General features: G+C 50.5%; 1 protein-coding gene across 1 annotated transcript in view; it reads right to left on the reverse strand.

Annotated features, from left to right (window-relative positions):
- LOC112110587 (serine/threonine-protein phosphatase 6 regulatory ankyrin repeat subunit B-like) overlaps positions 1–24244 on the reverse strand; it is a 78244-nt gene extending 54000 nt beyond the window's left edge. The window contains exons 1-3 of the mRNA XM_024205656.2: positions 23965–24244; positions 19932–20033; positions 10989–11087 (exon numbers count right to left, since the gene is read on the reverse strand). Coding sequence (XP_024061424.2) covers positions 10989–11087; positions 19932–20033; positions 23965–24117 — 354 coding nt within the window. The 5' untranslated portion in view covers positions 24118–24244. The remainder of the gene's footprint in view (positions 1–10988; positions 11088–19931; positions 20034–23964) is intronic.
- Positions 24245–27503: the final 3259 nt, after the last annotated feature.

Consider the following 27503-nt stretch of genomic DNA (forward strand, 5'->3'; position numbering starts at 1 on the left):
CTCCTACACAAAGCACAAGGGGACCCCCCTTGATGGCCAGTGGGCAGGATCTCTGTGTTAGGTCTCACCCACAAGATGCTTTTACACCATTCATCTGGCATTTTCTCTTTCTTAAGAATAACATTAAACAAACCTGTAAGATACTTGATACCTTCCCAATGATGCCACTGCATCTCCCCGGTACTTTGTCCGGCCCACGTGCTTTCTCCCTTTTCTTAAAGTGCCTCTGCAAGCTCTTCCTCTTGCATGCAATCTATCATGCCCAAGAGTTTGGTGGACATGTTCTTAATTCCTCCACTGAGTTCTCCTCATCCATCACTCTTTCAAAATAATCACTCCAAACTTCATGGATGGAGCCACCGTTTGTTTGCAATAGACCATATTCATTTCTAACATAATGCAGCCAGCTAGAACGCGGGCAACCTGGTGATATCATTTGCTTTGGCAGGGCATAGGACAGAAGATGCCCATGCAAATGTCTTGGCTCAAGGTTTTTCACTTTGCTAATTCAGTTACCAGTACAGCCCTCTCAAGCATGGCTTGCTGGGCCCTGCTTTGTGCATTAGCATTTCCTAAGGAGACATCCTAAGTGGAACAAAGGTGAACGCTCAAACTGAATATTAAATATTCCCGCATTCCCTGGGAATTTGAACACTGTTTCACCGCTTCCCTTAGTTGCTGCTCCAAGTGTGGGGGAAGGGCAGAGGGCCCAACAACAATGGCTCAGAAAGGCAGTGGGGGGTGACCTCCATAGGGGAGGATTAGCGCTGCGTGGGTAGCCTGCCTTCCTCTGGTCATTCACAGCCACCATTCAGATGTGCCAGCTGGCAGGTACCAACCCTCAGCACAGCCCTTGATCACGCTGGGCTGCTTTCCCTGCTCCCCTCGCCTGCTCTTGTCCATGGAAAGGGTCCAGAATTTAACCCCTGCGTAAGGAGAGGTCCCCCTGAAGAGCAGCCTGAATGGATGCCTCTTTCCCAGCGAGTGCTTCACTCTCACCCAGCTTCTTGGGCTCAGCACAAGAGCAGGTGACGCCCTACAAAACTTTTCAGTGGATTTAACTCAATGGGACCCAGCGCACAATAAATACCCCTGGAAGTGCTGCACCACACCACTGGCACCTGCTTCTCACAGAGCCCTCAATGACGAGGTGACAGGTGTGGGAGGCAGGACCAGTGGGGCACATTACTCCTGCCCCCCATAAGGAGGGAAATACTAGACTAAGGCCTGGCCATGCCTCAGTTTCCCCTGCTAGTTTGTTCCAGTTACCATCTGTCTGTTCTAATACAGGAACTCTTCCTGCCCTGTGTAAATTCATTGCTGGTGAAAGGTGCTGAACTGACAGCCTGGGAGACTCCAGCCGTACGGTTTGACGGCAGAGAAGGGACAGCATGGACACCAGTAGGGCAACATCCCCCAGCTGCCCCATGTCATTGTACGTCAACCCTGACCTGGCAGGCACGCCATGTTGAGGAAGACTCTTGGTCAGAGCTTGTGATGGTCTTCTGAACCCTCTTCCCCCGAAGTAACATGACTTCTCTGTTAGGAAGATGGGTTCCAAGAGCAACCTGGGACTGGGAAGGGTCAGACTCCCTTAGGGAGTGCTCTGTTCATTATCTTTATCTAACTAGAGTGAAGCTAGATTTCTAAGGCTTCGGCTACACATACAAGTTTTCCCAGTATAGTTCTGTTGGTTAGAGGTGTGATATCTTACTGATATATTTATGCAGGTAAAAGCCGTAGTATAGACCCAGTTATACCAGTATAAAGGTGACGGCGATTTCCCTTCCTGTACGGGAACAGCTATACATCTAAGCAGTTTTATACTGCTATAACTGTCCACACTGGGGTATGGTGTTTGTGCATCTTTAATGGTACCGGTATAGTTAAAGCAATAGGACTTTCTAGTGTAGACAAGCCCGAAGGCACTTGTCTGGTATTTAAGCTCCTTCCCCTCACAAAGCCCGTTGCCAAATCTGTCCCTCGTTTCTTTTCAGTCCTTCAGGGGACAAAGAGCACGACTGAATTCGGCTCAGCGTGGGCAGGCCGCCGGGGTGAAGTGGCTGAGCAAGGCTTGCTGCTGGCACCCTTCCAGAACCAGGGTACTGACGCGAGGGCTCCCTGGGAGTGGGGAGAAGAATCCTGCCTGTTACCGCCATGACTCCCGCTCACACTCACTGCCCAGTTCTTCAGGAGCCCTTTCTTCCCTTATGCCCAGCGTTAACCTCAGACGCTGGCCTTGGGACGAGGGACGCAAGGCTCCAAACAGCAGCCCCTGGCTCCAGGCCTGCCTGCTGGCTTTTCACAGGGCTGCCCCAGGCCACCGTGCTGCTGAACATCAGTGGCAATGCCCGATTAAGTAGGCCTGGGAGAAAGCAGCGGGGGAGTTCTTTCTCCTGGGGTGGGATGGGAAATCTGCCCAAACAATGGCTCCATTCGGCATAGTTGTCTACCCCTCTGAATGAGCAGCTCGGGGACAGTGTTAATGAGAGAAAGAGGATTTTTGTTTCCCTAAAGACACATTAGGATGCAGGGGTGGAGGGGGAGGGGGGAAACCTGTGCGGTGGTCCATGAGCAAATGAAAGTTGGTCACAGTCCCTGAGGGGGAAAGGTCTTGGTCCCAACTGGCACTGCCAGCGGGCAGCTAGAGCCGAGCGCTGACAGGAAATGAGCCTGCACAGCTCTCGCACGCTGCCCATGGATCAAGGCGGGCTGGCCGGAAGCGGGCCTTGCTGCTGCCCCTGTCCGGTTGATAAATCATGTCAGCCGGCAGGGTTACCAACCCAGCACCTACTTCACTAACCAAGAGCCATACCGGGGGCTATTCAGAAAGCACATTGAAGCAGGGCTGTCCCAGGGATTACCTGGCCCTACACAAAATGACACATGGTGTTCCACTGAGATCCCTCCTCGGCCATGACCACAAGCCCCCCTTCCCCAAAACACATGCATGTGTCTGTGTCCCCCACCCCAGCCATCGTGGATGCCTGGGATTCGCCTTCCCCCTTCTCTCCTCTGCTGACACCATCCCAGGCACCCACAGAGTGAGAACTTAGGACCTTAGGCTGAAGTGAACAGCAACACTCGATGGAAGAGGAATTCAGTTTCTCCCATCTCACCAGTGCCAGGTTGGAGGTGACCCTAGATGGGATCTCTCTCCTCAGAATAGGTACAACATGGGTTGGATCCTGTGCAGATGCTCTAAGCCAAGATACCTCAGCCCTGGTCTGGAGGGGCAGGGTAGGTCAGCCACCATGGTCTTTGCTAAGAGCACCAACAAGGGAACCAGTGGTGGTAGCTTGGAAGAGGACTAAGACCTCCATGAAGTCCACTAGGGACATGGCTATTGCTACGGATTTTACATGGAAGGCGCTCGGATACTGTGGTGATGGGCAGCAGTATAAAACACTGCGAGACATGGATGAATAGACAGATTGACTGACCTCCCAGGTCGATTTACACAAGTGAGAGAACAAACAGCAGCCGGTTACAATTTTTGGTCCCCCCTGGCTTAGTGATCTGGGTTCAGGTCTCGGAGCTCTGCAAGCCTGTTGTTTGTAAATGTAAGGGACACAGCACAGCACAGTGAGGTGCGGCTCAAGGCTGTGCCGGATGCTCATCTCCCCCTCCTTCATTCCATTCCCTTCCCTAAAAGCCAGGGTCACGAATAAATGGAGGGAGAGGCAGTGACCCCAGTCACATTTCCCCCCTTCCCACCGCCAGTGGCAGTCACCCAATGCCACAATGGAGCCTCGGCTCAGGGAAGAGCACCTCCTTCTGGATCACCAGCCCCACTTCCTGCAGTGCCCGGGAGGTCCTCCATCCACAGACTGACCAGGGCAAACAGTGCCCAGCATGAGATGGCTGGAATCAGTTACTCACCAGGGGGACATAAAAGCATATTATATTGAGGTGTTTATTGACTTTTTTTATGCACCCAGCACCAAGACACGTGAATGCCTAACAGCTTGTAGACATGAGTGCAAACTGCCAGTACCAGGTAACCCATCCAGCCTACAGCTCTCTCTGTGCTGTGAATCAATAACTCAGCAATGGTCCATCCCCGGTGCCTCTCGGGCTGCGCCGCTGAAGGTCAGGAAAGTTGTTTCCTTTTCACTATTGTCATCCTGACTGGCTGGCTAAGCTCACAAAACCGAGCAGGGGAATGCAGGTTCAGGGTAAGAACAGACTTCACGTAGGAAACCAGAGGAGCTCTCTCAGGAATGCAGGCAAGTGGCCAGCTCTGGGATCCGGGCTGCACAAAGCAGGCTGCAGCTCATTTTGTGCTTTAAAGAGAGGGGAGGGTGGTATTAGAACCCTCACGAAAAGGCCCTCGGTATCTGTAACCCTCCTGCCCCTCTGAGTTGGCAGCAACAAGGGCCGGGTTCAGTATCTAGGGGTTCCGTTCCAATAACGCAACGCAAAACCGGCTGGAGCCCCCACCCAGTGACCTGGGACAATTACATACCACCCCCCTGGGTACCTCTATGAGGCAATACTTCTCCTCTCGCAAGCACGGAGTCTGAGGCTTGGTCTACACTTACCCCCCAAGTCGAAGTAAGGTACGCAAATTCAGCTACGTGAATAACGTAGCTGAATTCGACATACCTTACTTCGAACTTACCGCGGTTCAGACGCGGTCCACACGCGGCGGTCAGGCTCCCCGTCGACTCCGCGGTACTCCTCTCGTATAGCTGGAGTACCGCAGTCGACGGGGATCACTTCCTGGTTCGATTTATCGCGTCCAGACCAGACGCGATAAATCGAACTCGGAACTTCGATCCCCAGCCGCCGAACTAGCGGCTGGGTGTAGACAAGCCCTGAGTGTAGCAAAATCCTTTTAATAAAGGAGGGAAACAATGTGGCATTATGTTGGGGAAACACCACAAACAGGGTTCATAACACAAACCATGAGCAAAAGACCCACCCCCAAGTAAGTTGGGCAGTGTCCTTTTCCCCTCAGGGTCTTAAGTTCAGCAACCCAACAGTCACCCCACCCACAGTTTCTGACCTTGGCCAGTGCAGCCCCCAGAGTTCAGAAGTTCCTCTGCAGAGTTTACCTCCCAGCCTGGGTGGAAGTGGATGGAAGCATGGGAATGGGGGGGGGGGGGCATCTCACATGCTCCGCTCTCGGGTTGACGGCCGATTGCCATGCCTCTCTGTGGGGTTCTGCTGCAGTCTTCACCGCCAGCCGCGTCTCTCCGCCAGCCGCCCTGCTATCCTCTCCGCTCACCGTGCCCCACCTCTCCGCGCCGCTCCACTAGCCGCCCTGCTATCCACTCCGCTCGCCACACCTCTCCGAACCGCTCCACCAGCCGCCCTGCTATCCTCTCCACTTGCCACGCCTCACCTCTCCGTGCCGCTCCACTAGCCACCCTGCTATCCACTCCGATCGCCACGCTTCTCCGCGCCACTCCACCAGCCACCCTGCTATCCACTCCGCTCGCCACGCCACTCCACCAGCCGCCCTGCTATCCACTCCGCTCGCCACGCCTCTCCGCGCCGCTCCACCAGCCGCCCTGCTATCCTCTCCATTCACCATGCCTCACCTCTCCTCTCCGCGCCGCTCCACCAGCCACCCTTCTATCCGCTCCGCTCACCACGCCCCACCTCTCCGCGCCGCTCCACTAGCTGCCCGCTATCCACTCCGCTCGCCACGCCTCTCTGCGCCACTCCACCAGCCGCCCTGCTATCCACTCCGCTCGCCACGCCTCTCCGCGCCGCTCCACCAGCCGCCCTCCTATCCTCTCTATTCACCATGCCTCACCTCTCCACGCTGCTCCACCAGCTGCCCTGCTATCCTCTCCGCTCACCATGCCCCACCTCTCCGTGCCGCTCCACTAGCCGCCCGCTATCCGCTCCGCTCGCCACGCCTCTCCGCGCCCCTCCTCCAGCTGCCCTGCTATCCACTCTGCTCGCCACGCCTCTCTGCGCTGCTCCACCAGCCGCCCTGCTATACGCTCCGCTCGCCCGCCTCTCCTCTCCGCTATCCGCTCCTCTCTGCTAGCCGCTCACCAACTTGTCTTCAGTCCCCCCCCCACTTAACACAGCTCTCAGCGATCTCAGCTTTTTAGTGACTTCAGCTCTAGGTGATTTTAGGTGGTAGTAGGGGAGCCTTGGTGCTAGTACACTACTAGCTCAAAGCAACAGAGGGTCCTGTGGCACCTTTAAGACTAACAGAAGTATTGGGAGCATAAGCTTTCGTGGGTAAGAACCTCACTTCTTCAGATGCAAGTCTTAAAGGTGCCACAGGACCCTCTGTTGCTTTTTACAGATTCAGACTAACACGGCCACCCCTCTGATACTAGCTCAAAGTAGGTCTAATGTTTAGACCCAGATATCAGTGATTTCAGCTCTGCAACATGTAACAAGACTCCTAATGGAGTCAACATTAGCTCTGTTATTGCACACTGGATATAGGCAGAGTCAAAGTGGTGTTTAAGGCCCTCAGAAGGGGCCCACACTAACAGGTACAAATACCTGTCCCCAACCTCTCTCAATTCACTGGGTTTTGGAACCCATGCCCCTTGCCTAGCGAGTGCTACTTAGTTGAGTGCAAGTCCCTCCATCATAAAATACCAAGTACAGTTCTACTGTCCTTGATTCACATAACCAGGATAACAACACTTTACTACTCCTGCCCCAATAACGAAGATACTGGGGATCCCACAGTAGCCAAAGTGACCATTTAAGCCAGCAGTCCCATCATGCTAGGCAGGGTGGGTGTGCTCATGCAAACGAGATCAGCCCCTGAAGTCCTTTTCCACAGCTCACCCCCAGATGTCAGGAGAGAGCTCATTCTGACTCTGCTTACCTCTCTCTCTCGCTCCAGATTTAGGAACTGGGTCCTCCTCCCCCTGTTCCACTTGAGAGAAGCATTCTGGGACCCTCTGTGTTATTGAACTAATCACTGTTCTAATCGCAGACAGCTGGGATGTATAGGCTTTGAACTCACTCACGTTCAGCAAAGGCAACAGAGCCTGGGGCAGTCGGCCATGTGCCGGCTGGAGAGCAGGAAGAAAGTCCTCTACTCCACTGGGAGTTACAGGGCTTCAAGGAGAACAACAAACGTGGCTCTTGGCCTTCTAACCTCAACCGGAGAGTCCCAGCTGAGCACCCTAAACAAACCAAAAGCACGGCTCTCTTCTCCCCTCATGTATTATAACTCTCCCCCTCCAAGTGAGCCCAAGGAAGAGAAGAGCTCTTGTTGTTTACAGTTAAAGGGAGTGATGAGAAAGAAGCATCCATGTGTGGCTGGGAAAGATGCAGAATTCAGCCCTCAGGTTATGCTGTTATATGAATTCCTTTAAGGACTCATGCTCTAGGGAGGTTTGAAACCTATTTGTCTGGTGTTGCCTTGTCCAAGAGACAGCCTTTGTCCTTACCCTTTGTGGTAGACTCACTAGCAATCCAATCTATGCATTAGATATTTACAAAGAGCCAATCACTGTCATATCTACACAGAACTGGGATACCACAAGGTTGAAAGAGAAAGCAAAATCCATCCTAGTTTGTATATGAAGCCCCAGGGAGGGCTGGGAAAGGAAGAGCTGGCTGGAAAGCAGAATTTAAAAAAAAAAAAAAATCTGGAATGGGGATGAAAAGTCAAAATTCCAAATATTATGAAGAAAAAAATATTCCAAAAAAATGTCAGTTCACAATCAAAACATTTCATCGCAATAATGTCAAAACAATACAAAATATTATACATGTAACATTGAAATATTATAATATAATATAGAAGTCTACATCAAATGTTTTGACATTATCAAAATGAAACAAAGTCCAAATGAATCATTTCAATTTTTTTCAGTCAAAAACATAGTGGAAATTGCTACCTTCCCATGAAAGGTTGAGATTTTGACAAAATGACATTTTCCGACAGAAAACGCTTCCATCAAAAATGCTTCAACCAGCTCTAGACAGGGCTTCCCGAGGTTTCAGAAATTCTCTTTGTTCATGTCCAGCCCACCTAGGAGTCCTCAAAAGAGAGAATAGTTCTTTCCATGGTACGTGAATCCCAGGCTACCATTGACTCGGGGATATGCCCACACTGCAGTCTGAGGTGTGATAGCAGCATGGATAGACACAGGGCCGGATTTAGGCGCAGACGACTCAGGTGACCGCCTGGGGTGCCAGGCTTGGGGGGCCTGGGCTCAGGATGCTGTAAGATGTTCAAAAGTTTAACAAATGGAGGAGGGGCGCCAGAGACCCTTCTCGCCTCGGGCCTCATTTGGTCTAGGGCCTTTGGGGTATGTCTAGGTTTCCTTGGTTCTGCCTCAGTGCAGGAGGCTGGACTAGATGTGGGTATGTCTATCCAGGGCCTTTGGGGACCCCAGACACATATTCAAGTGGCTAACCTGTGCTGAAGCCCGGGGCCTGTGTTTTAACTGCTATTACTAGCCCCGGGGAAGCTAGTGCCAGTGCATCTACCTGTGCTGCACCATACTTCAGCTTGCCGTGTAGACATACCTTGGGACATATCTGCAGGGACAGACCTAAGCATAGGACCAACATGAAAGGGAGAACACTAGGAACCGTTGAACAGAGCCAACAGAAGCGCCCCGTCTCCTGGAGAAGACTGAACTAGCCAGAGCTCTGCGGGTGGATTGTAACATGGAGGAGAGAAGAGGCAGGACAGACTAGGAGGGCCAGAGAAAGGAAACTTGGAAACGAGGCAGACGGCTCAGAAATCAGCGGGCAGAAAAGAAGTGGCTGAAGTCAGTGTTCACCACTAGATGAGGATCGGGATTATCAGGACTGATGGAAGAGTAAATGCCAGCAGGAAGCCACCATCTCAGTGAGTAGAATAGCGGCTGGTGGCCCTCCCTGAAGGAGCTTCATGAAGGAAGGAAGCTGATAACTGTGGGGTTGGCACAATGCTCTTCCATCTATTGGACACCGAAAACACTCACCGAGATAGCTACCGCCGGTGACCAGCATGTGCCAAGGGTGCCTGATAAATAGCTCAGTGCTCTGGGGCTAGGACTTGAAGAAATGGGGGAACTTTCTCTCTTTAAGGAGAGCGCAGGTGCTAGAGGGGGACTTCTGGATGAACTCCCTCTGGGACCCTTCTGCACACATTGAGTCTGGCTTTGTGCATGTGTTATGGAAACTCCCATGGGTCTCCTGGTTGAACAAATTCTAAAGCACTTCAGCAGGCTGCAGGCAGCCATGGAAAATACAGAGGCACAGAGTGGGCCAGAGAGAGGTCTCACAGGAGGTGGGGGAGTGGTGCTTGAGTTTATTTTGTCTTTAGGCCAGTTACCAAGAGACATGGAGTCTGGCTTCCCAGTTCACGTCTTGATTTCCACTTGCATTTTTTTTCTCCACGTACTGCCCATGCAACCTGACGCCTGCTGCCAAACCCTGCCATGCACTCCGCCATGCAACCTGTTTCCCCGTTGCCAGAACCCCTGGCATGCAGAGCCCAGGCAAATCCCATTCCCCATGGCTGGAACCGCCTCCCACCCCCAGTCACTGCAATGTACTCCTCTGTCTTTTGCCTAGTCCGCAACTAGGAGGAGGGGCCCCAGGTTAAGCACCCAGAAGCCAGAGCAGATGGAACGGGTGAGCTAAGCAGGCTGGGGGAAGGAGTGAATGAGTGCTGAGGAGGGAAAGGCGGTCTTCGGGGAGGGAAGGAGGGCTGGCCAGTTCTCTTGCCTCTGCACTCAGGGCTTAAAGAGCCATGCTATCAGATTAATTCCCAGTACTGCAATCAGTGCTAGGAGAGGCCCTGGCTATTATCTAGTAGCTGTATTTCTCTCTGAGTCATCCCACGCTCAACCAGAGACAGGGCCAGAGAGACCTTGTCAATCAGAGGGTGAGCAGAGCATCCCTGGCTGTTTAAGACCTGAGCCAATTTTACAGGTTTTATATATATATAGTACCACAGACCTTTACAGGGGGCCAATGTAACGATTGCCTGGAAACAGCGCAAAAGAGCTCTCTGGGCTGCATCTGGAACACCTCTGACCGCGCTGCCAGAGGGGAGATAACAGAGCAGAGGAGCGTTTCCCTCCCGTCACAACCGACAGCAGACACAATCGAGGAGGAAAGCACCCGTCCTCTGGAAGCTGGAATCCCGTCCATGCAAACAGCTGCCTGCACACAAGAGTCATTTTTCTTGGATGTGTTTCCCCCATTGTTGGAGTGGAAAAAATTCCCCTGCATTCAGGTGGACGGAAGACGGAAGCTCGGCCTACCAGGCCAGCCTGGAGCAGAAAACCCTGCATAAGGAGAGCACTAATGGGCTCCAACTGAGCAAAGGCCGAATGATTGGGGAAGGGAGGGGACTGAATGGGGTGGGGGAAAGAGGGGTGGGCAAGAAGTTCTCAATCTTGAGATCTATTTGGCTGTGAAATGGTCCCGCCTAGAGAAGCGACAGGAACCCCATTGCTTGGGACAGTTGAAACAGCCTGGAGAATACCCTGTAGGGAAGAAGCCCGGCTGGAGAGGAATGTGGACTGAAGCAGGAATTCCCCATGTATTTCACAGAGTGGATCACAGCTTCTCTGGGATCCACAGTGGGAAATGCTATAGAAGGGCAAAGTGGTTCCAGTGTATGAACTGCGAGCAGCACAATAGCAATGCAGCAGACTCACTCCAAGTCTAATGTGTCGTGGGCGCTTTGTTTGCATAGAATATCAGGGTTAGAAGGGACCTCGGGAGGTCATCTAGTCCAACCCCCTGCTCAAAGCAGGACCAATCCCCAGACAGATTTTTACCCCAGATTTTTGCCTAAGATCCCTAAATGGCCCCCTCAAGGATTGAACTCACAACCCTGGGTTTAGCAGGCCAATGCTCAAACCACTGAGCTATCCCCCAATATTTTTGCCAGTATCTGTTTTAAACAAATGGTGGCAGTGGAGCAAGAACCAGTCTCAGGCGCGTCCCCGTTGGGAATGACCATTCGGCTGAAGAAATGGAAGCGGAGACTTCAAGGGCAACGACGCTCCTCCCTACCATGCCCCCATATGTGCACATACCCCTCCGGGGACGTTGGGATCTGCCTTTCCAGCCAGCAGCAGCCGGATGATCTCCTCCTTCGAGTGGGCAGCAGCCACATGTAAAGCATTTCGGCCATTCTGGAAGGGGTCGGAGAAAGAGCAGTTAGCAACACGCCTTAAAAACCGCAGCAGCAGCAGCTGACATCACCAGCGTAGTTTCAACTGCTCAGTCCTGCCGGGATGGGTTTCCTCTCTCAACCAACAGGTGCTGAAAGGCACCAGATGGGCAGCCCACCAGCATGAAGAGCTCTGTTTATCCACTGAAAAGGCTCAGTATAGAGACATCTTTCCTACCCAGCTCTGCTAACCTGCCTCAACACTGGCCTGGAGGGACCATCTGTCACGCTGTGTCCGTGCGTCAACCTTGAATGGTCTCTTGCAACGTGTGTTAACTCCTTATGCTTAAGTCTGTTCCACCTTGTGTTTAGCTGTGAAACCTTCCCTGGACCTGAAGAAGAGCTCTGTGTAGCTTGAAAACTGGTCCCTCTCACCATCAGAAGTTGGTCCAATCACAGGTATTACCTCACCCACCTTGACTGTCTCTCTAGGCATTTATGTCGCAGTCATCACTGTGATATCTGAGCACCTGACATTGTACCTCAGGATGGAAGGGTAGTTTAGTCTCCACCCCTATGCAGGGAGGGCAAGTATTGAAGTCTCTACCAATTAGGGGGCCAGTTGAGGATCACAAATTGTGCAGTGGGGACACCTGTCAACAGGGAATAAGCCAGAGAGCTCCAAGCTCAAACAGTTGGCAGATGGAAACTAGTTTGGGTCAGTTCTGACCTGGGACAGATTTCAACCACCTAGAGGCTTAAGTCCTGAGCCCTACTTACAAAAAAAACCAACCTGCAGTGCATGCTTACTGAGAGCCTCCCAGTTTTCATAGCCATCACCAGAACTGCATTAAAACCCTAAGTTACAGGTCCAGGAACTCTCTACTGTGGTTTAGCTAGCCAAGCATCTCAGTTGTTAACAGTGATATCAGACTTCCAGAGATATTGGTTCCATAACTGGCAACTCTACCAATAGAGTTGATGCCAATCCATGTCCTGAATACAATGCCCTCCCCCCGCAACAAAACAACAAAAACCCAATCCCAACCCACAGTCTCTCCACATGGATGATTTAGAAATCACCAATCACAGCTATTGCTACTAAAAATAATTAGCTGGTGGCCAACCAGCTAACAGAGGGGAAAATCTCTTTGATGGAAAACTATATCAAGAACTGAGCTACTAGACAAAGATCATCTGGGCAAATCTCCACACTGCAATAAATAAATAATAAAAACACCTCGCCCTTTTATACCACCCTTCACCCAAGGATCTCCAAGGCCCCTGAATTTAGCAAATCACTTAAGCATTAAGACCCATTGAAGGCAGCGAGATTGAAGCACACGCTTGAGTGCTTTGCTGAATCGGGGCCTATGCACTCAAGCATTCACTGATTTAGCCTATGAGAACAATGAATACAAAGATTGCAAGCATAAAAGATGATTTGTTCTGTTTCTAACCTACCCAAGATTCTAGGTAGTCCGATGGCCCCGCCTTGTCGCTTAGCTAAAGAAAATGGATTCAAAACCACTTTTCTAATGTATGGGCTTTATTAACCACCTCCAATAGCTAATAACTAATACAATCACAAAACACATCATCAGATAACTACCTCTAAACTTACTTAACATTCCCTGTCTAACTCACAATGGGATAACCAAAGAGAAAAGAAATTCACCAGACAACCGTCACATGAATATCAAATAAATCAATGCTCCTCATCCCAAATCTACCAAATATCCTGAGACGATGGCCGTTTTTGTTTATTGCTGTTGCCAACCCGCAAATTAAAATATCTTATTAAGGTCGCTAAATTACTTACAAAATAAAGGGTCTGGGCCAACAGTCTACATAAGCGCAAGGGTTTCAGATCTCATCGTCCAATCGGAGCATTTCCTAGATCCTCAGACCATGGGAGCCATCCAATCTCTGTATCTGCCAAATGTAGGGCTTGTCTTCACTACGGGCTAAATCAGCGCCTCTGCGATTCATGCAGCGGCATCGATTCAGTGGGTCTGGTGAAGACTCAATAAGTCGATGGGTGAGCGCTCTCCTGTCGACTTAATTAATCCACCTCAATGAGAGGCGGAAGCTATGTCAATGGGAGAGCGTCTCCCATCGACATAGACCGGTGTAGGTACCGCTTGACATCGACGTAAGCGACATCGACATAAGTTACGTAACTTACGCACCTTAACTAGCGTAACTGACATCGACTTACAGGATAAGTGTAGACAAGGCCTCGGTATTAAGTGTTTTGTCCCTCCGCTGGCCACCTGGCTGCCTGGAGCTTGACTCTTCTTTCCTTAATATAGTAATGTTTTGTAATTGCAGCTGCAATACGAGAGCCAGGGAAGTCAGGCTCGCTCTCAGCTTGAGGAGCCAGGGTTGTTCAAAACAGCCTGGCAGGGAACCATTAGGTCTCCTCAATGGAAAGGACAACTTTGCTGCATTAGGTTTGCAGGGCAAGCTCAGGCCCTTGGGATGAATCTGCACTGACTAACAACAACAACATCTAACTCTTATACAGGGCGTTTCATCCCTAGATCTCAAAGCGCTGTACTAAAGAAGTCAGTATCATGACCCCCATTTACAGATGGGGAAACTGAGGCACTGAGAGGTTAAAGTAGCATGCCCAACGTCGCCCAGCAGACCAGTGGCAGAACTGGGATTAGAACCTAGGTCTGGATCCCAGTTCAGTGCTCTGAGCAATATGCCAGGCACGAGAAGGCGTTTTCTATATACTCAAAGGCAGAGTGTGACACAAAAATGGCCTATTAGCCCGCATCCTCAGGACTCCCAAAATCATCTCTCTCTCCCTCCCTCTGAACAGGACACAGCCTTAACTGTCTCCATAGCCTCCCACTGCTTTCCCGCAGTGCAAGCATTCACCGGAAAAAAACCATCTTCCCTGAGGGAGCTTCACTTTTTCTTCTAGCCTCCTCCTTCTCTGCCACCAGCCCCTTTGCCTGCTCCCACCACCAGCCAACTCTGGGCTAGCCTCAGGAGCTGTGCCCTGCCTGCACGTTGCTGCTCCCAGACCCAGGGGAAGGTGAGAACCGGGCACCGAGACAGCCAGGTCAGGAAATTCAATCTAGACAAATGTAAAGTACTATATGAGGCAGGAAACATCAACTACAGAACTGCAGCACGGGGAATATCTAGCTGGGCAGTAGTACTGTTGAAAAAGTTCTGGGGGTTCTAGTGGATCACAAATGGAAACATGAGCCAAGAATGCAATGCAATTGCAAAAAAGGTGAATATCACCTGGGGATGTATTAGCAGGAGTGCCGTGTGTAAGACATGGGCAGTAGCTGCCCCGCTCCACTCTGCGCTGATGAGGCCTCAGCTGGAGCACTGTGTCCAATTCCAGGTGTCGCATTTTAAGAAAGATGTGGACAAAGTGGAGAGTCCAGAGGAGAGCAGCACAAAAGATAAAAAAGTTTATAAAACCTGACCAATGAGAAAAGAAGATTGAGGGGGGGCCCTGATAACAGTCTTCAAATACGTTAAGGGCTGTTATAAAGAGGATGGTGATCGATTGCTCTCCATTCAAGGTAGGACAAGAAATAATGGGCTTAGGCTGCAGCAAGGGAGATTTAGGTTAAATATTAGGGAAAACTTTCTAACTATAAAAGGAGTTAAGCTCTGGAAGAGGCTTCAAAGGGAGGTTGTGGAATCCCCGTCATTGGAGGTTTTTAAGAACATGTCGGACAGACACCAGTTGGGGATGATCTAAGTTACCTTGGTCCTGCCTCAGTGCGGGAGGCTGGACTGGATGACTTCTTGAGGTCCCTTCCAGCCCGACGTTTCTCTGATTCTATGTCAGGAATGGGGCAATGGGAAGTTGAGTGGTTCTGGGTGGGAAAGAGGAAAGGTGGTGACAGAGAGAGGGAGCAAACGGAGAGCAGGGAAAGCAAGGAGAAACTGAGGGAGACACTCCAGGAATAACCTCATGTAATGCCCAGGGGCTGAGGACGGCTAGGGGACCACCTGGAGCAGTAGTCAAGTGTGCGTGGGTGCTGGGGTAGTTGGGCTGTTGATTGGGATCAGAAGCAGACTGGGGCAATGGTCAGAGTTCTCACAGCGGTCAGTAGCTGCAAGATCCAGTCTGAGGGGCAGGGTCAGTGGGTTGGGAAGGGGAAGTCAGGCAAGTCAGCAGGGGCAACAAAGTAGGGTCAGGGGAGGCAGTCTAGTCAGCAGGCAATGGTCTGTTGCTCAGACAGCTTCCTCTTCCTGTTGGAGCCTTTATATGGACCAGGTACCCAATGAGAGTGCTGCCTGTCCATCCAATCATGGCTGTGGTCGGTAGGCCTTTAGCACTAAGGTTGTTGAGGAGTAGCAGCGGGTTCAGTGCACTACCGTAGTACAGCCACTAGGGTTGTTGCCTAAGGACCTGGCAGGCCTGGGCTCAATAATGGGGCCCTTAGTAGGGGGAGCCCCGATCCTCAGGCTGGCCCAGGGGAACCTTGGCTCTGAAGTGAGCCTCTGCTTCCTACTCCACAGGGCTGGCTGCATTTTGTTGTTTACTGGCGAGTGGCCAAGGACTTGCACAACTCTGGGCAGTAAAAGCATGTTGGCTGCCATTATTTATTATGTATATTATGATAGCACCTAAGAACCAGCGCCCCCTGGCTCTAGGGGCTGCACAATCACAGAACAGATAGACATTCCCCACTCAAGAGAGCTTACAGTCTAAATGGACAACTATAGAGAACAGGTGGAGACAGGCAGACAGATGAGGGAAACAATGAGACCACAGTGGCTGGCATGACGGGCAGCGATCTCAGCACAGCAGTGGCCTAACTGTCAAGTGCTTTGTAGGCCTCACAGGCAAAGGGGTGATATGGTCAAAGCAACAAACTGGGAAAAGGATCTTTGTGACAGGCATTTGAGTGTCCTCACGGTCAAGGCCCTCCCTGGCCTGTCCCCACCCTACCCATTATCTCTTATGAGATTTGTGACGACCAGAGGGGAGGATGTCGCCGTAGACGAGTCGTAAGATGAGGAGGGCCTAGACAATGGCTCTAGCTGTGTGGACAGAGAGGAAAGGCTGGACCCTAGACATGTGATGCAGAAAGAAGCATGAGGAATTAGACATGGCCTGGATGTGAGGCCCTAGAGAGAGAAGAGCTGAAGAGGATGTCCGGGTTACAGGCCTGAATGACGACAAGGATGGGGGTGTTTCTCGCAGCGACCGAGAAAGGCTTCCGACCTGGACTGTATCCAACACGACAGTTCCTGTAGTCCATTACCATCAGCCCTCCCTTAGCCCTCCCATCCTACAAGAAATGGCTCTCGACATACCCCACCCCTACCAAGGCTGTGCAAACCTCAAGAGAAATCTCCTTCCAAGGCAGCACTTAAGGCTGGACTGTGAGATTTACTGTTGCTGCAAAAGCAGCCGCTCGCAGGCCTGTTGTGGCACTTGAAGGTCCTCGTGGCAGAAGAAATGCCTCCAATGCATCTTCCTGACGGACGACAGCTCCGTGCTGCTGCAGTAATAATCTTGTCATTAGGCATGAAGGACTCTCGCCGGAGCAGCTTTGAACGATCGCTCGGGCTGATACTGACAAACGTCAGCTGAGAGGGGATTTGTCTAGCTGCTCTCTGCTCAACAGGCTGTGACGTTATTACACAGAGATCAAGCTTGGTGAATGCTTGCCGTTATTCTTCAACCTGGTGCTAGATCTGCCTGAGTGAGGCACAGCATGTCATTTCCCTGACATACACCTCGTCTCTCCGTCCCTGCAATAGCTCAGGGCAGGGAGCTGCCTATTTATTACGCACTCACATCTCTCTGACATTTTTATTTCTGAGCTTGTTTATTGGCGGCTGCATTGTCCAGTGGATAGAGCACAGGTCTGGAAGTCAGGAGTTCTGATTCTCTAGTCCCCGCTCTGCTACTGACCTGCTAGGCGAGTCACTTCGCTTTCCCCTTCCCACCCTTTGTCTGTCTTGTCAACACACAAACTTGCAGCAATTTTGATTTAAGAACACTGTACTTCAGTTTTGCTTATGGTTCCTAATGGATTTTCATTGAACTCAACTGACCCTAGTTGGACTGCTACAGGAGTGTCCAGGAAGCCTTTTGCACCTCACTTTAAAATCACACTTAAATTAATCTGGTGTAACTCTGTATGTGGACAAGCTCTTCAGTTATAAGCTTCTTGGGGCAGGAACTGGCTCTGACTACATACACTTGTACAGCCCCAAGCACACTGAAGTCCTAGTTGAGGTTGTGGTCACTAGGTAGCACAATGTTATAAAAGATTAATAATTTCTGATTTCCACAAGTATTCAAACGTTAATCTGTGTTGCCAAGTTGCAATTGGTCAGATAAAGTCACGTGATATTGTTTCTGCTCCATGACTGGTTCCTCAAGGCATTTCAAGAGCACTTCCAGGAAAGCTCACTCCTGGCCCGGGGTGGGGCGGGATGGGAAAGGGTGGCCTTGCAGTTACCTCACTCGCAGACCAGTCCCCTGGCCAGTGGCTGTTGGGAGCGTGTGCTGACATGGCCGATGACAGGGGATCACACCCCGCGTCCAGCAGGACACATAACTAGGGCAAAGTCTGCCATGACCTGGGCCAGAGCGGTAAAGCTATTTGGACACCTACAGATGCCTAGCGGGAGATGCCCAGGCACTTTTGAAAATACCTCTAGGCAGCTGTGACAATTGGGGTCCAGACACACCAGGGGGAGAACAGGGGGGCTGAACCCCAAAGAATATGCAATTGAATCAACTGATTGTACACACTATTCCTGTACTATAAAAGTGTATCGGGTAAGGTCTTTTAGGAAAGCCGGTGACACACGGGTGATTAATGTAATTGGGAAGTGAGTCTATTTACATTATATGAGGAACTCTGGACACTCACTGATATTATGCTTTAAAGTCTGGGACCAAACAAAGGGAGGAACAGGTTTTCACCCAGAGATGAGGGGAGGCAGCTATCTGCCAGCCCCCAATGGAAATAAAGCATTATGGAATCAAAACAATGGAAGCCCAATTAACATACGAATCAGCGGGGGATGGGAAGGGAAAAACAGCAGATCAACTTGACTCTAGGGACAAAACAATGAGTTTTGGGCAACATGAGCAGAAGCAAAAAACCATTTCGGTCTCCATCACTGAGGGGACGCTAGGCTACAGCACGCGTCGAGCCTGGGACAGTTGGGTGCCCTGGTTTGGAGACTAGGGATTGTGATCGATAAGGAAACTGCTTAGGCAATGGTTGCAACTTGCTAGAATTAAGTTTGAGTCACTAGAAAGCACATTTTGTTGGTTTTATTTGTAACCTTTCCTTTCTCTTTCCCTCTTCCGTGGGAGCCCTTCAACCTATGTTCTGTGTTAGCCACCCTGTGTTTATTTCCTTACAAACCCATCTCAGTGCTATGTATGAAAGTGAAGGGTAACATCCACAGCCGAACTCTCAGGCTGGTGTGAGCTCAGGCTCTTTGGAGGCAGCGAACTGGGTAGCCTCTGTGAGGGCCCAGTGACAGGGGCTGGACAACGCAGAGGGGACGGCTTGGCGGAGACTCCAAACTGGAAGGGTTGTAGGCGTCACCCTACAAGGAGCAACCAGGCTGATGAAATCCAGGGTGAGGTCACTGTGCTAGTAGCAGGCTTCTGGTGGCAGGGCCCTGAGCCAAAGCTTCCCAGCATAGAAGCACCAAGGGTAACAGAACAGGTGGAGACACAACCCCTTACTGGTCTGGGTGGACCTCCAAAGCATCACACCACCCATCCACATCTTTAGGTGCTTAAATACCTTAGAAACAAAGGGCCAGACTTTCAATGTCCACCGGCTTGCCAAACCATAGCACCCTCTCCCTCTCAGCCAGTGAACTGCGGACTTTTCACAAAAACATTTGAAAAACGAAATACCCAAAACGTTATCAGACATGATCTGGGCTTAAAAAGACACAGACACCCCACCGCTGTGGAGGGGAGTCCCATGTAACAAATTGCAGAGCCATGCAATATTTATCATGGACCCTTACCTCCTCCCCTCCCCAGCATGTCTACAGATGTACACAGATGTTTGTTTCTGTGCACAAATACATAACAAATAAAGGCCAGTGCCTTGGACCAGATGACCTCCAGCTGGCACAAGCTGCCAGACTCTTTAATCATAGGTTTTAGAGATGAAAATGACCTATTGCTTACTCACATCTCTGCTACTACAGGATTATTCCCATCACAAACACGCCTCCCTGCTCCATCCAGTCCAGTCCTAGATGTTTCATACCATGGAGTTTTCCTTAGGAGATTCTTCCAACGCCTAATAGACCTTAACGCTAGGAAACTTTTCCTGATGTTCCTCACACGCTTTCCTAAGCTCAGGTTCAGTCCCTTGCTCTTTGCCATAAACAATTCCTCTCCCTCCTCCATGTCTGTTTCATTCACATGACGTCAGATGAAAGGCTGGGCTTGTTGTTAAGGCACTGGGGAGGTTCTCAGAAAACATGGGTTCAAATCCCAACTCTGCCACAAGCTCGCAGTGTGCCCTTGGGCAAGTCACTTTATCTCTCCAGGCCTCAGTTCCCCACTTCTAAAATGGGGATTGCAATTCTTCCTTTGTCATGCCTATGTAGCTACTCAGCTCGCTGAGCAGGGACTGTCTCTCACTAGGGGTTTGTACAGCGCCCAGGACAATGGAGCCCTGACCTCACTTTGGTGCTACTGTAATACAAACAATGAATGAGAATACTATCAGCAGACAGTTATCAGATCCCCTCCAAGTGGTCATGTAACCGATAACTCCATACTATACGGAGTCCTTTAACATGAGTCTCTCTCTCCTTGCTCCACTTATTCCCATCAGGGCTCTAGACAGCTGGATAGTAAGTGGTCTCTTACCTTAGTTTGGTCTGAAAGATTCACTCCCAGCTCCAGCAACCTCTCGACAATGGACAGCCTGTTCTCTCTCACCGCGATCATGAAGGGGGTCAGGCCCGACTCCTGGAGGAGACAAGACAGGCATTGCTGACTGAGTACCTAGATGTCTGAGGTTGGCCCACACAGGTGCCCGTGTCATCATGGGCTATTGCTGCTCATTTCTTCCTTAGAAAGGTCACCTCTCAGGCAACCCCCACTTCAGCACCTGATCCCAGCTGCCATGCTGGTGCATGGGGAGGGAGGCTAAGATCTTAGGTAGCAAGGGTCCCAGCCCACACTGTGCTGTCTAAACACGGTCAATTACCCTCAAAACCCACCTTCCGAGATCTTTCCAAGAGGTGAAAATGGAACGACTCAAACACAATTCTTTTCGGCCCAGTTTGAGATTAGAGCCGAGTCGATCAGGACTGTAAGAACTGCTGGGTGTGTCCTTTCCCAGGCATGGCGTTTCATTAGATTGCAGCTGTTTTAGGGCTGGAACAGCTCAGCCATGCTGTCCCCTCCTGAGGGAGCACTCTGCCTCAGGCCTGCCTCATGTGTCTCTGGGGGCTTTTCTTTTCTTAAGCCAGGTCTGTAAACCCCGTGTGACCCAAAGCACCCCTGTATTCACGCCCCACACACTACTGTAATAATTAGGGTGACCAGATGTCCCGTTTTTAAAGGGACAGTCCCGTTTTTGGGGACTTTTTCTTATATAAGCGCCTATTACCCCACACCCCCGTCCCGTTTTTTCACAGTTGCTATCTGGTCACCCTAGTAATAATCTTTGTACATAATATGCCTTGTGAAGTGTCAACTGAAAACTAACAATGCACTAGTGAATAATATCATGGTGAAAAGTAGGTAGCAACATTAGATATAAAGTTATGAATTCCCTGTACGATGGTATTAGCACATGTTCAAAACCAGACAGCCCTGCCTAGGCAAAAGTTTTTAAAGCAGGTCTAGCATAAACAAAGGGATGCGTGTTTACCCCAATTTACATATAAGTAGCAAACAGGATCATCAAGGCAGCAGGGGGAGGAGATGGTAGGAAACAGAATAATTTGCATTTCAGCAAACATAAATGGGGCAAGAAAGGGCACAGAGCCTCCTTCACCACCAGACTCCATGTTGCTTTCCTCACTGCTTGAATAAACTTTACTTTGAGGCGTAACCTTCAGAAGACTCCAAGATTCACCAGACTATCAAAGAAAGGGCCAGAGAATCCCATTGGAAGCAGAGAAAGAACTGACAGGAAGGGGATGCAATCCATGACAGTTCGTTAGCAAGAGTCAGGCTAACTGTAACCCTAATAACGCGAGATTTGTAGAAGCGAGGATTGTGTGAGGCGAGTGGGATAGAACTGTGTGAGAAGTTGTTGCGACCTTGTGTAGATAATGTGTAGAAAATATTGTATGTAGACTAGAGTCAAAACAAGTGAGAAAAGTAAGATATCAAGATGGCCTATGTATAAACAAAATGCAGCTGTTGCTTATTATTGTCTGTAATGAAAGGTATAAAGGTTTGCTGTAATTGTTTACCTGTAGAGAGACCTGTTTAGCTCTCTCCCTCTACGCAATTGTTAGAGAAAATAAAGTATCTGACTTGCTGTACCCAAACAAAAAGTGAGAACTCTGTTATTCTCCGACACCCATGTTTTCTCTTTCACCTAAGAAGACAAAGGCACCTGTGCTGTTATGCCTCTGGAAGAGATCCTGAGCAAGGCGAGGGTCCATCACCACCTTGCAGGCGTCGAAGGCCATCTTGCCAAACCCTGGAACCAAAACTTGCTAGATTAAGTTTGAGACTTTTAGAGGCGTGTTTTCACTTTCAGTTGCTGGTAACCATTTCTAACTTTCTCTCTCATACTTGAATTCACTTAAAACCCAATCTTCTTTTGTTCATGAACTTGTTTTGCTGTTAATCTAAACCAACAGCATTGTGTTTGTACTCCAGTGGGTGTCAACTCCAGTTAATGTGGCCAACTGGGGCGTTGTGTCTGGTTAGAGGAGCAAATGAATCATATTATTTCTCTGAACTGTCCTGAAGAAGGGTGGGCATTACAGAGCACATCGTTTGGGGACAATTCAGGACTGGGAGTGTGTTGGGGGTCACCCTGCAAGTAGTAACCAAGGCTGCTGGAAGCTGCAGACAGGCTGCTGGAATCAGAACCGCTGTACCAGGGCGGGCTAGCACACAGGTCCTCAGGGTGTGACCTGCATGCTTGTCGGCTGGCTGTGAGTGGCCCAGGTTGGGAGTTCCAAGAGCAAAGCAGTGTGAGGCACCCGAGGTTACAGGGCAGGCAGTGACACTCAGAAAACCAGGTTGATAAAGATTAAATGCAAGCCCAAAGCTCTTGACCCTGAATGGCTAAATGCCCTCTACAGGTAGTGGCACCAGTTAGCAACATGGGTTCAAGACTCCAGCACTTTTCCATGCTCTGTGGCTCAGAAAGTGCAGCTCAGCACATGTGGAGCACTCCAACAGACAGCCCCCTTTGGACGGGATGGTCATAGAATAGAATATCAGGGTTGGAAGGGACCTCAGGAGGTCATCTAGTCCAATCCCCTGCTCAAAGCAGGACCAATCCCCAACTAAATCATCCCAGCCAGGGCTTTGTCAAGCCTGACCTTAAAAACCTCTAAGGAAGGAGATTCCACTACCTCCCTAGGTAACCCATTCCAGTGCTTCACCACCCTCCTAGTGAAAAAGTTTTTCCTAATATCCAACCTAAACCTCCTCTACTGCAACTTGAGACCATTACTCCTTGTTCTGCCATCTGCTACTATTGAGAACAGTCTAGATCCATCCGCTTTGGAACCCCCTTTCAGGTAGTTGAAAGCAGCTATTAAATCCCCCCTCATTCTTCTCTTCTGCAGACTAAATAATCCCAGTTCCCTCAGCCCCTCCTTATAAGTCATGTGCCCCAGCCCCCTAATCATTTTTGTTGCCCTCCGTTGGACTCTTTCCAATTTTCCACATCCTTCTTGTAGTGTGGGGCCCAAAACTGGACACAGTACTCCAGATGAGGCCTCACCAATGTCAAATAGAGGGGAATGATCACGTCCCTCGATCTGCTGGCAATGCTCCTACTTATACAGCCCAAAATGCCGTTAACTTTCTTGGCAACAAGGGCACACTGTCGACTCATATCCAGCTTCTCGTCCACTGTAACCCCTAGGTCCTTTTCTGCAGAACTGCTGCCTAGCCATTCGGTCCCTAGTCTGTAGCAGTGCATGGGATTCTTCCGTCCTAAGTGTAGGACTCTGCACTTGTCCTTGTTGAACCTCATCAGATTAAATCCACAAATGCTATCCAATTAAATGATTCCTACTCCTCTGTCCGTACTGAAGGCTGGTTTTGTGGCTAAGTCTCTGGGTTAGGGCTCTGTAAATCTGAGTTCAATCCCTGGCTCTCAATCAGACATTGTGTGTGACTTCGGGCAAGTCACCTCACCGCTCTTCACCTGGGTTCTCCATTTCTAACCGGGGGCGGTAACGCTTCCTTTATCTGCCGTGTCTATTTAGATGGGAAACTCTTCCAGGCAGGGACCGCCTCACTATGTGTTTGCACAGCGCCTCGCACAATGGGGCCGGGATCTCCGTGACGGTCCTGCTATTGTAATGCACACAATAGTAGTGAAACCATTGGCTGAAACATCCCTGTTCTTAAGGCGGAGAAGCCATTCAGTGCGAACCACAACTGGGAAGGAGAATGGGAGCAGGGTCGTCAGTTCATGCTGGTAATACAGGATTTACCCGCCTGTTCCAGCTAGTGGAATACTCTGCCTCCAGCAGAGGTGAATACAAGATGATGCAGACAGAGGCAAACCACTGCTCCCAAGGCACCTGGCCATTTATGCAGTGGAAAGAACCATGATTAGCCCCGGTGACTCCAGCCTCACTGCCTTCCCCTGCTCCCCCCCGCAAATCATCATAGCACCATTTATTCTTTTGTATCTGTCATAACACAAGCCGACGCTAAAACAGCTTCCTGGTTGTTGGCTACTTACTTGGTCAGTCTGGGAGATGGCCAGGTCCCCCTTGTCCATGCCTCTCAGGGTCTGCTCCAGGGTGATCCACTCCCCTTTGGTGGCCAGCTGCAACACTCTGCTGCCAGATGCGAACAATCCTGGGGGGCTCAGAGACGAACTGTTCTCGGACATTTTCCTTCTCGTCCCCCAAATCAGATTCTTTTCAAGGTCAGTCCTTGCACGGCTCCTTGTAGGGAATCATATTTCTTCTCTCCTCGGCTGTGCTGGGAGAAGCCGTCTCAGACAGTGACCGATGTCAATTTCTCTTTCTTTTGCTCTCTCTTGGTAAGAGGTAAGGGCAGCAGATTGCCCACCCCCCCTTCCCCCTATTCTCTATTGATTCAGACTCTTCCAATCAGAGGGGCCTTTCAGCTCAGGCTCTGGTTAAACTTTTCTAACTCCTCCTTTGTGTCCCGGTTACCTTGACATCAGCCTCCTGCAGGGGGGTGAGGTGGGGGTTGGGTTTTCTGCCCGTTAAAAAGCTGCCTTTATCGATTTTCCTACAGGAGCTTAATTCAGTCAAGTTCACGGGCCTGGGGCATGAAAAATGCAACTCATTCTAATGAGGATTGCGTAACATCGCCATCCTACAGTGAGCCGGATTTGAAGAATTACTGCTGCTGCTGGGCCTTTCTTGCTCAAGACAGGCCCAACAAGATGTCACCCTCCAAGAGCTGAACTTGCCCACATGCACTTGGGTTCAGAGTCAAGGGTTTTAAGCCATTTCCCGCCAACCATTTTCTTGGGCATTTTTTGTTGAAAAAGCTGCCATGATCCCAAGTGATCTAACAGCAGCAGATTCTCCCAAGTCTTATAATTCCAATGGGGGGAGGCAGGAATTCAGGCCATAGGACTAGAAAGGACATCCTGTGTCAGGCGACCCCGCCGCATAAACTTGTTAATAAACGTATCCAGCTCCATTATAAAACTAGTCAGAAAAGCGTATCCATGTTCACAGCCGTTGCGGGCAGTAAATGCTGAGTGCAGTTTGCAGTCGATCAATATCTTTTTCACACCTCCCTTCTTTGCTTATGGCAAGTCGATCCGCTTCGCCTCCCTCCAAAGGGACAGAGAGGGCCCTGCCGAGCAAGACAGGAGCCGCTGTCTGACCTGCCATGATGAGCGGCATGTTTCTGGGCAGTTAGCCCAGGACACGCTGCATGTATCTATTAGTAGTTATCTGTCCGTGGCAGCAGCCACATTTACCAGGTGCTTTCCAGACATACAAGGGATGGTCCCTGCCTGGAGGAGCTCATGATATAAGGATGTGGAGATCTGGGAAGGGGAAGAATAAAAAGAATTTTCGATACGAGTCAAGAGGCAGCACTAGCTTTCCGGCCACGTTACAGATAAACCAAGCATGGCATAGTGGGATTGGGGGGAGGAGGGGAAGGGTGGATGGGTTAAACCCATGAGAACATTTGGCAAGGCAGGCAGATGGCACTCGGGCTGTGGAATGGAGGATGCCAATGCTGCCACTAGTAACAGACAGAGCTGGTCAGAAATTTCCGGATGCAACATCTTTCCATCAGAGGGCGTTCAGGGAGCGCGTCTGATTTTGGAACTATAGCTGGGGGACAGTTTTGGTGTTTCTGAAATGAAATGGGGGCAGGATTTCACTTCCAGGAAAGATGCTGGAGCATCAGCTTTGCATCCTGCCTGGGGAGGAAAATATTTCCAAAACGTCGAAACAGTTTGCAGAAGTGAAACTTAGTTCCCCGGCCGGCTCTAGTCACAGACGGCGGCAGGAGCCAGGAGAGGGCTTCGGATACACCGCGAGTTCAGGCTGAAGGCAAGTGATCAAGCAGGAATGGTCAGAGAGACGGGCCCAAAAGGCGGGACTGATGGGAGGGGGGCTGATCAGGAGTGGAGCGCTAGCTTTACGTACATTCACCCCAATAATGGCACTTGCACCGAATGTAGAGGTGTCTCACCACCTCCCTCCAGCCACTCGCTGGCAGGGGAGGCCAGGTTAAATTTCCTGTAAACCGAGAGCCAGTGCGGGAACTAGGTTAGTGGGGTCTTATGTCTGGAGCACATACTACTACATCATCAATCTAGACCCTGATCCTACGTCTCTCCTAGCGGTCAGCCAAATTGCTGATTTTCTATAGATCACACCTATCCAAAGGGTTTTTACTCTCTTCTTTCCTGACCAGGCCCCAGGAGAGCTTAGTCACACACTGATTTCCCAACTTGGTTCTCCTCCACTGAAAATAACGATTGACAATAGTTGCCTTAAAAAAGAAAATGTTCCAGTGACCTCTGGTGGCATCCCTGGGAATTAGTGGAAAATACTATTGATTATTGAACTGTGCTGGCCAGTCCTCAGGCCCAGACTTGGCAGAGCAGAAGACTGGGTTAAGAGGAAGTTACGTTAAATTTCTTGGTTTGAAGGGATGTTCAGAACAGGTGACTGTGATTAAAGAGGAGGATTTTAAGGCTGATCCTTTTGTTGTTTTGGGTCCATGACACAGCCTATGTCTACACTGGCACTTCCGTCGTTAAAACTTTTGTCACTCAGGGGTGTAAAGCCCTCCCCCCCTTAACGACAGAAGTTTTAGCGACTGTGACTATGTAAATAGCAACTGTGTTAACTGTTTCAGTACTGGGCCTTTTAGGAGAAACCTCCAGCTATAATGGGATGGTGGGCAGAACTTGAACAGAGAACTGGAATAAGCATCTGATACACAGCTGTGTTTGCAAGAAACAGACTTTATTCCCTGGTCACATGGCAGCGATCCGCGTACTAGCACCAATGGAACCCATTACAAATACCACACCCCTTCCTTCACACTCCCAGCTCCTGCTCTGGAGTTTTCCAAAGGGACAAAAGACCAGAGGTTGCAAAACCCAACAGAACAGCAAAGTTATGATGATATTGCAAAAATTCAGCGAGACTCTTATTAGAGCTGGTCAGCAAACAGGAAACAATTTTATCAACATTGCCCCGCTCATTTTGCAATCAAAACGTCAAAATATTTCACCTAGCTCTAATCAATATTTTAATGCTTCCCTGCAGTGTTGGAAACCCAACAGGTGGGGGTGAGGGGTCTGGGAGGGAGTTAGGGTGCAGGAGAGGGTTCTGACCTGGAGCAGGAGGTTCGGGGTGCGGGCTCTGGCCGGGTGGCGCTTACCTCAGGCGGCTCCCGGTCGGTGGTGCGGTGGGGCTAAGGCAGGCTCCTTGCCTGCTCTGGCTCCATGCTGCTCCCGGAAGCGGCCGGCATGTCTGGCCCCTAAGGGGAAGCGCAGCCAGGTGCCTTTGCGCGGTACCGGCAACCACAGGCACCGCCCCCGCAGCTCCCATTGGCTGCAGTTTCTGGCCAATGGGAGCTGCGAAGCCAGCGCTGGGGGCGGGGGCAGCATGCGGAGCTTCCCTGATTGCCCCTGCACTTAGGGGCTGGACATGCCGGCCGCTTCCAGGGAGCTGCGCAAAGCCAGGGCAGGCAGGGAGCCTGCCTTAGCCCCGCTGTGCCACCGACCAGACTTTTAACGGCCTGGTCAGCAGTGCTGATGGG

Source organism: Terrapene carolina, unplaced genomic scaffold (assembly GCF_002925995.2).
Source record: "Terrapene carolina triunguis isolate 2854851 unplaced genomic scaffold, T_m_triunguis-2.0 Scaffold58, whole genome shotgun sequence".
In the NCBI taxonomy this organism is placed as follows: domain Eukaryota; kingdom Metazoa; phylum Chordata; order Testudines; family Emydidae; genus Terrapene; species Terrapene triunguis.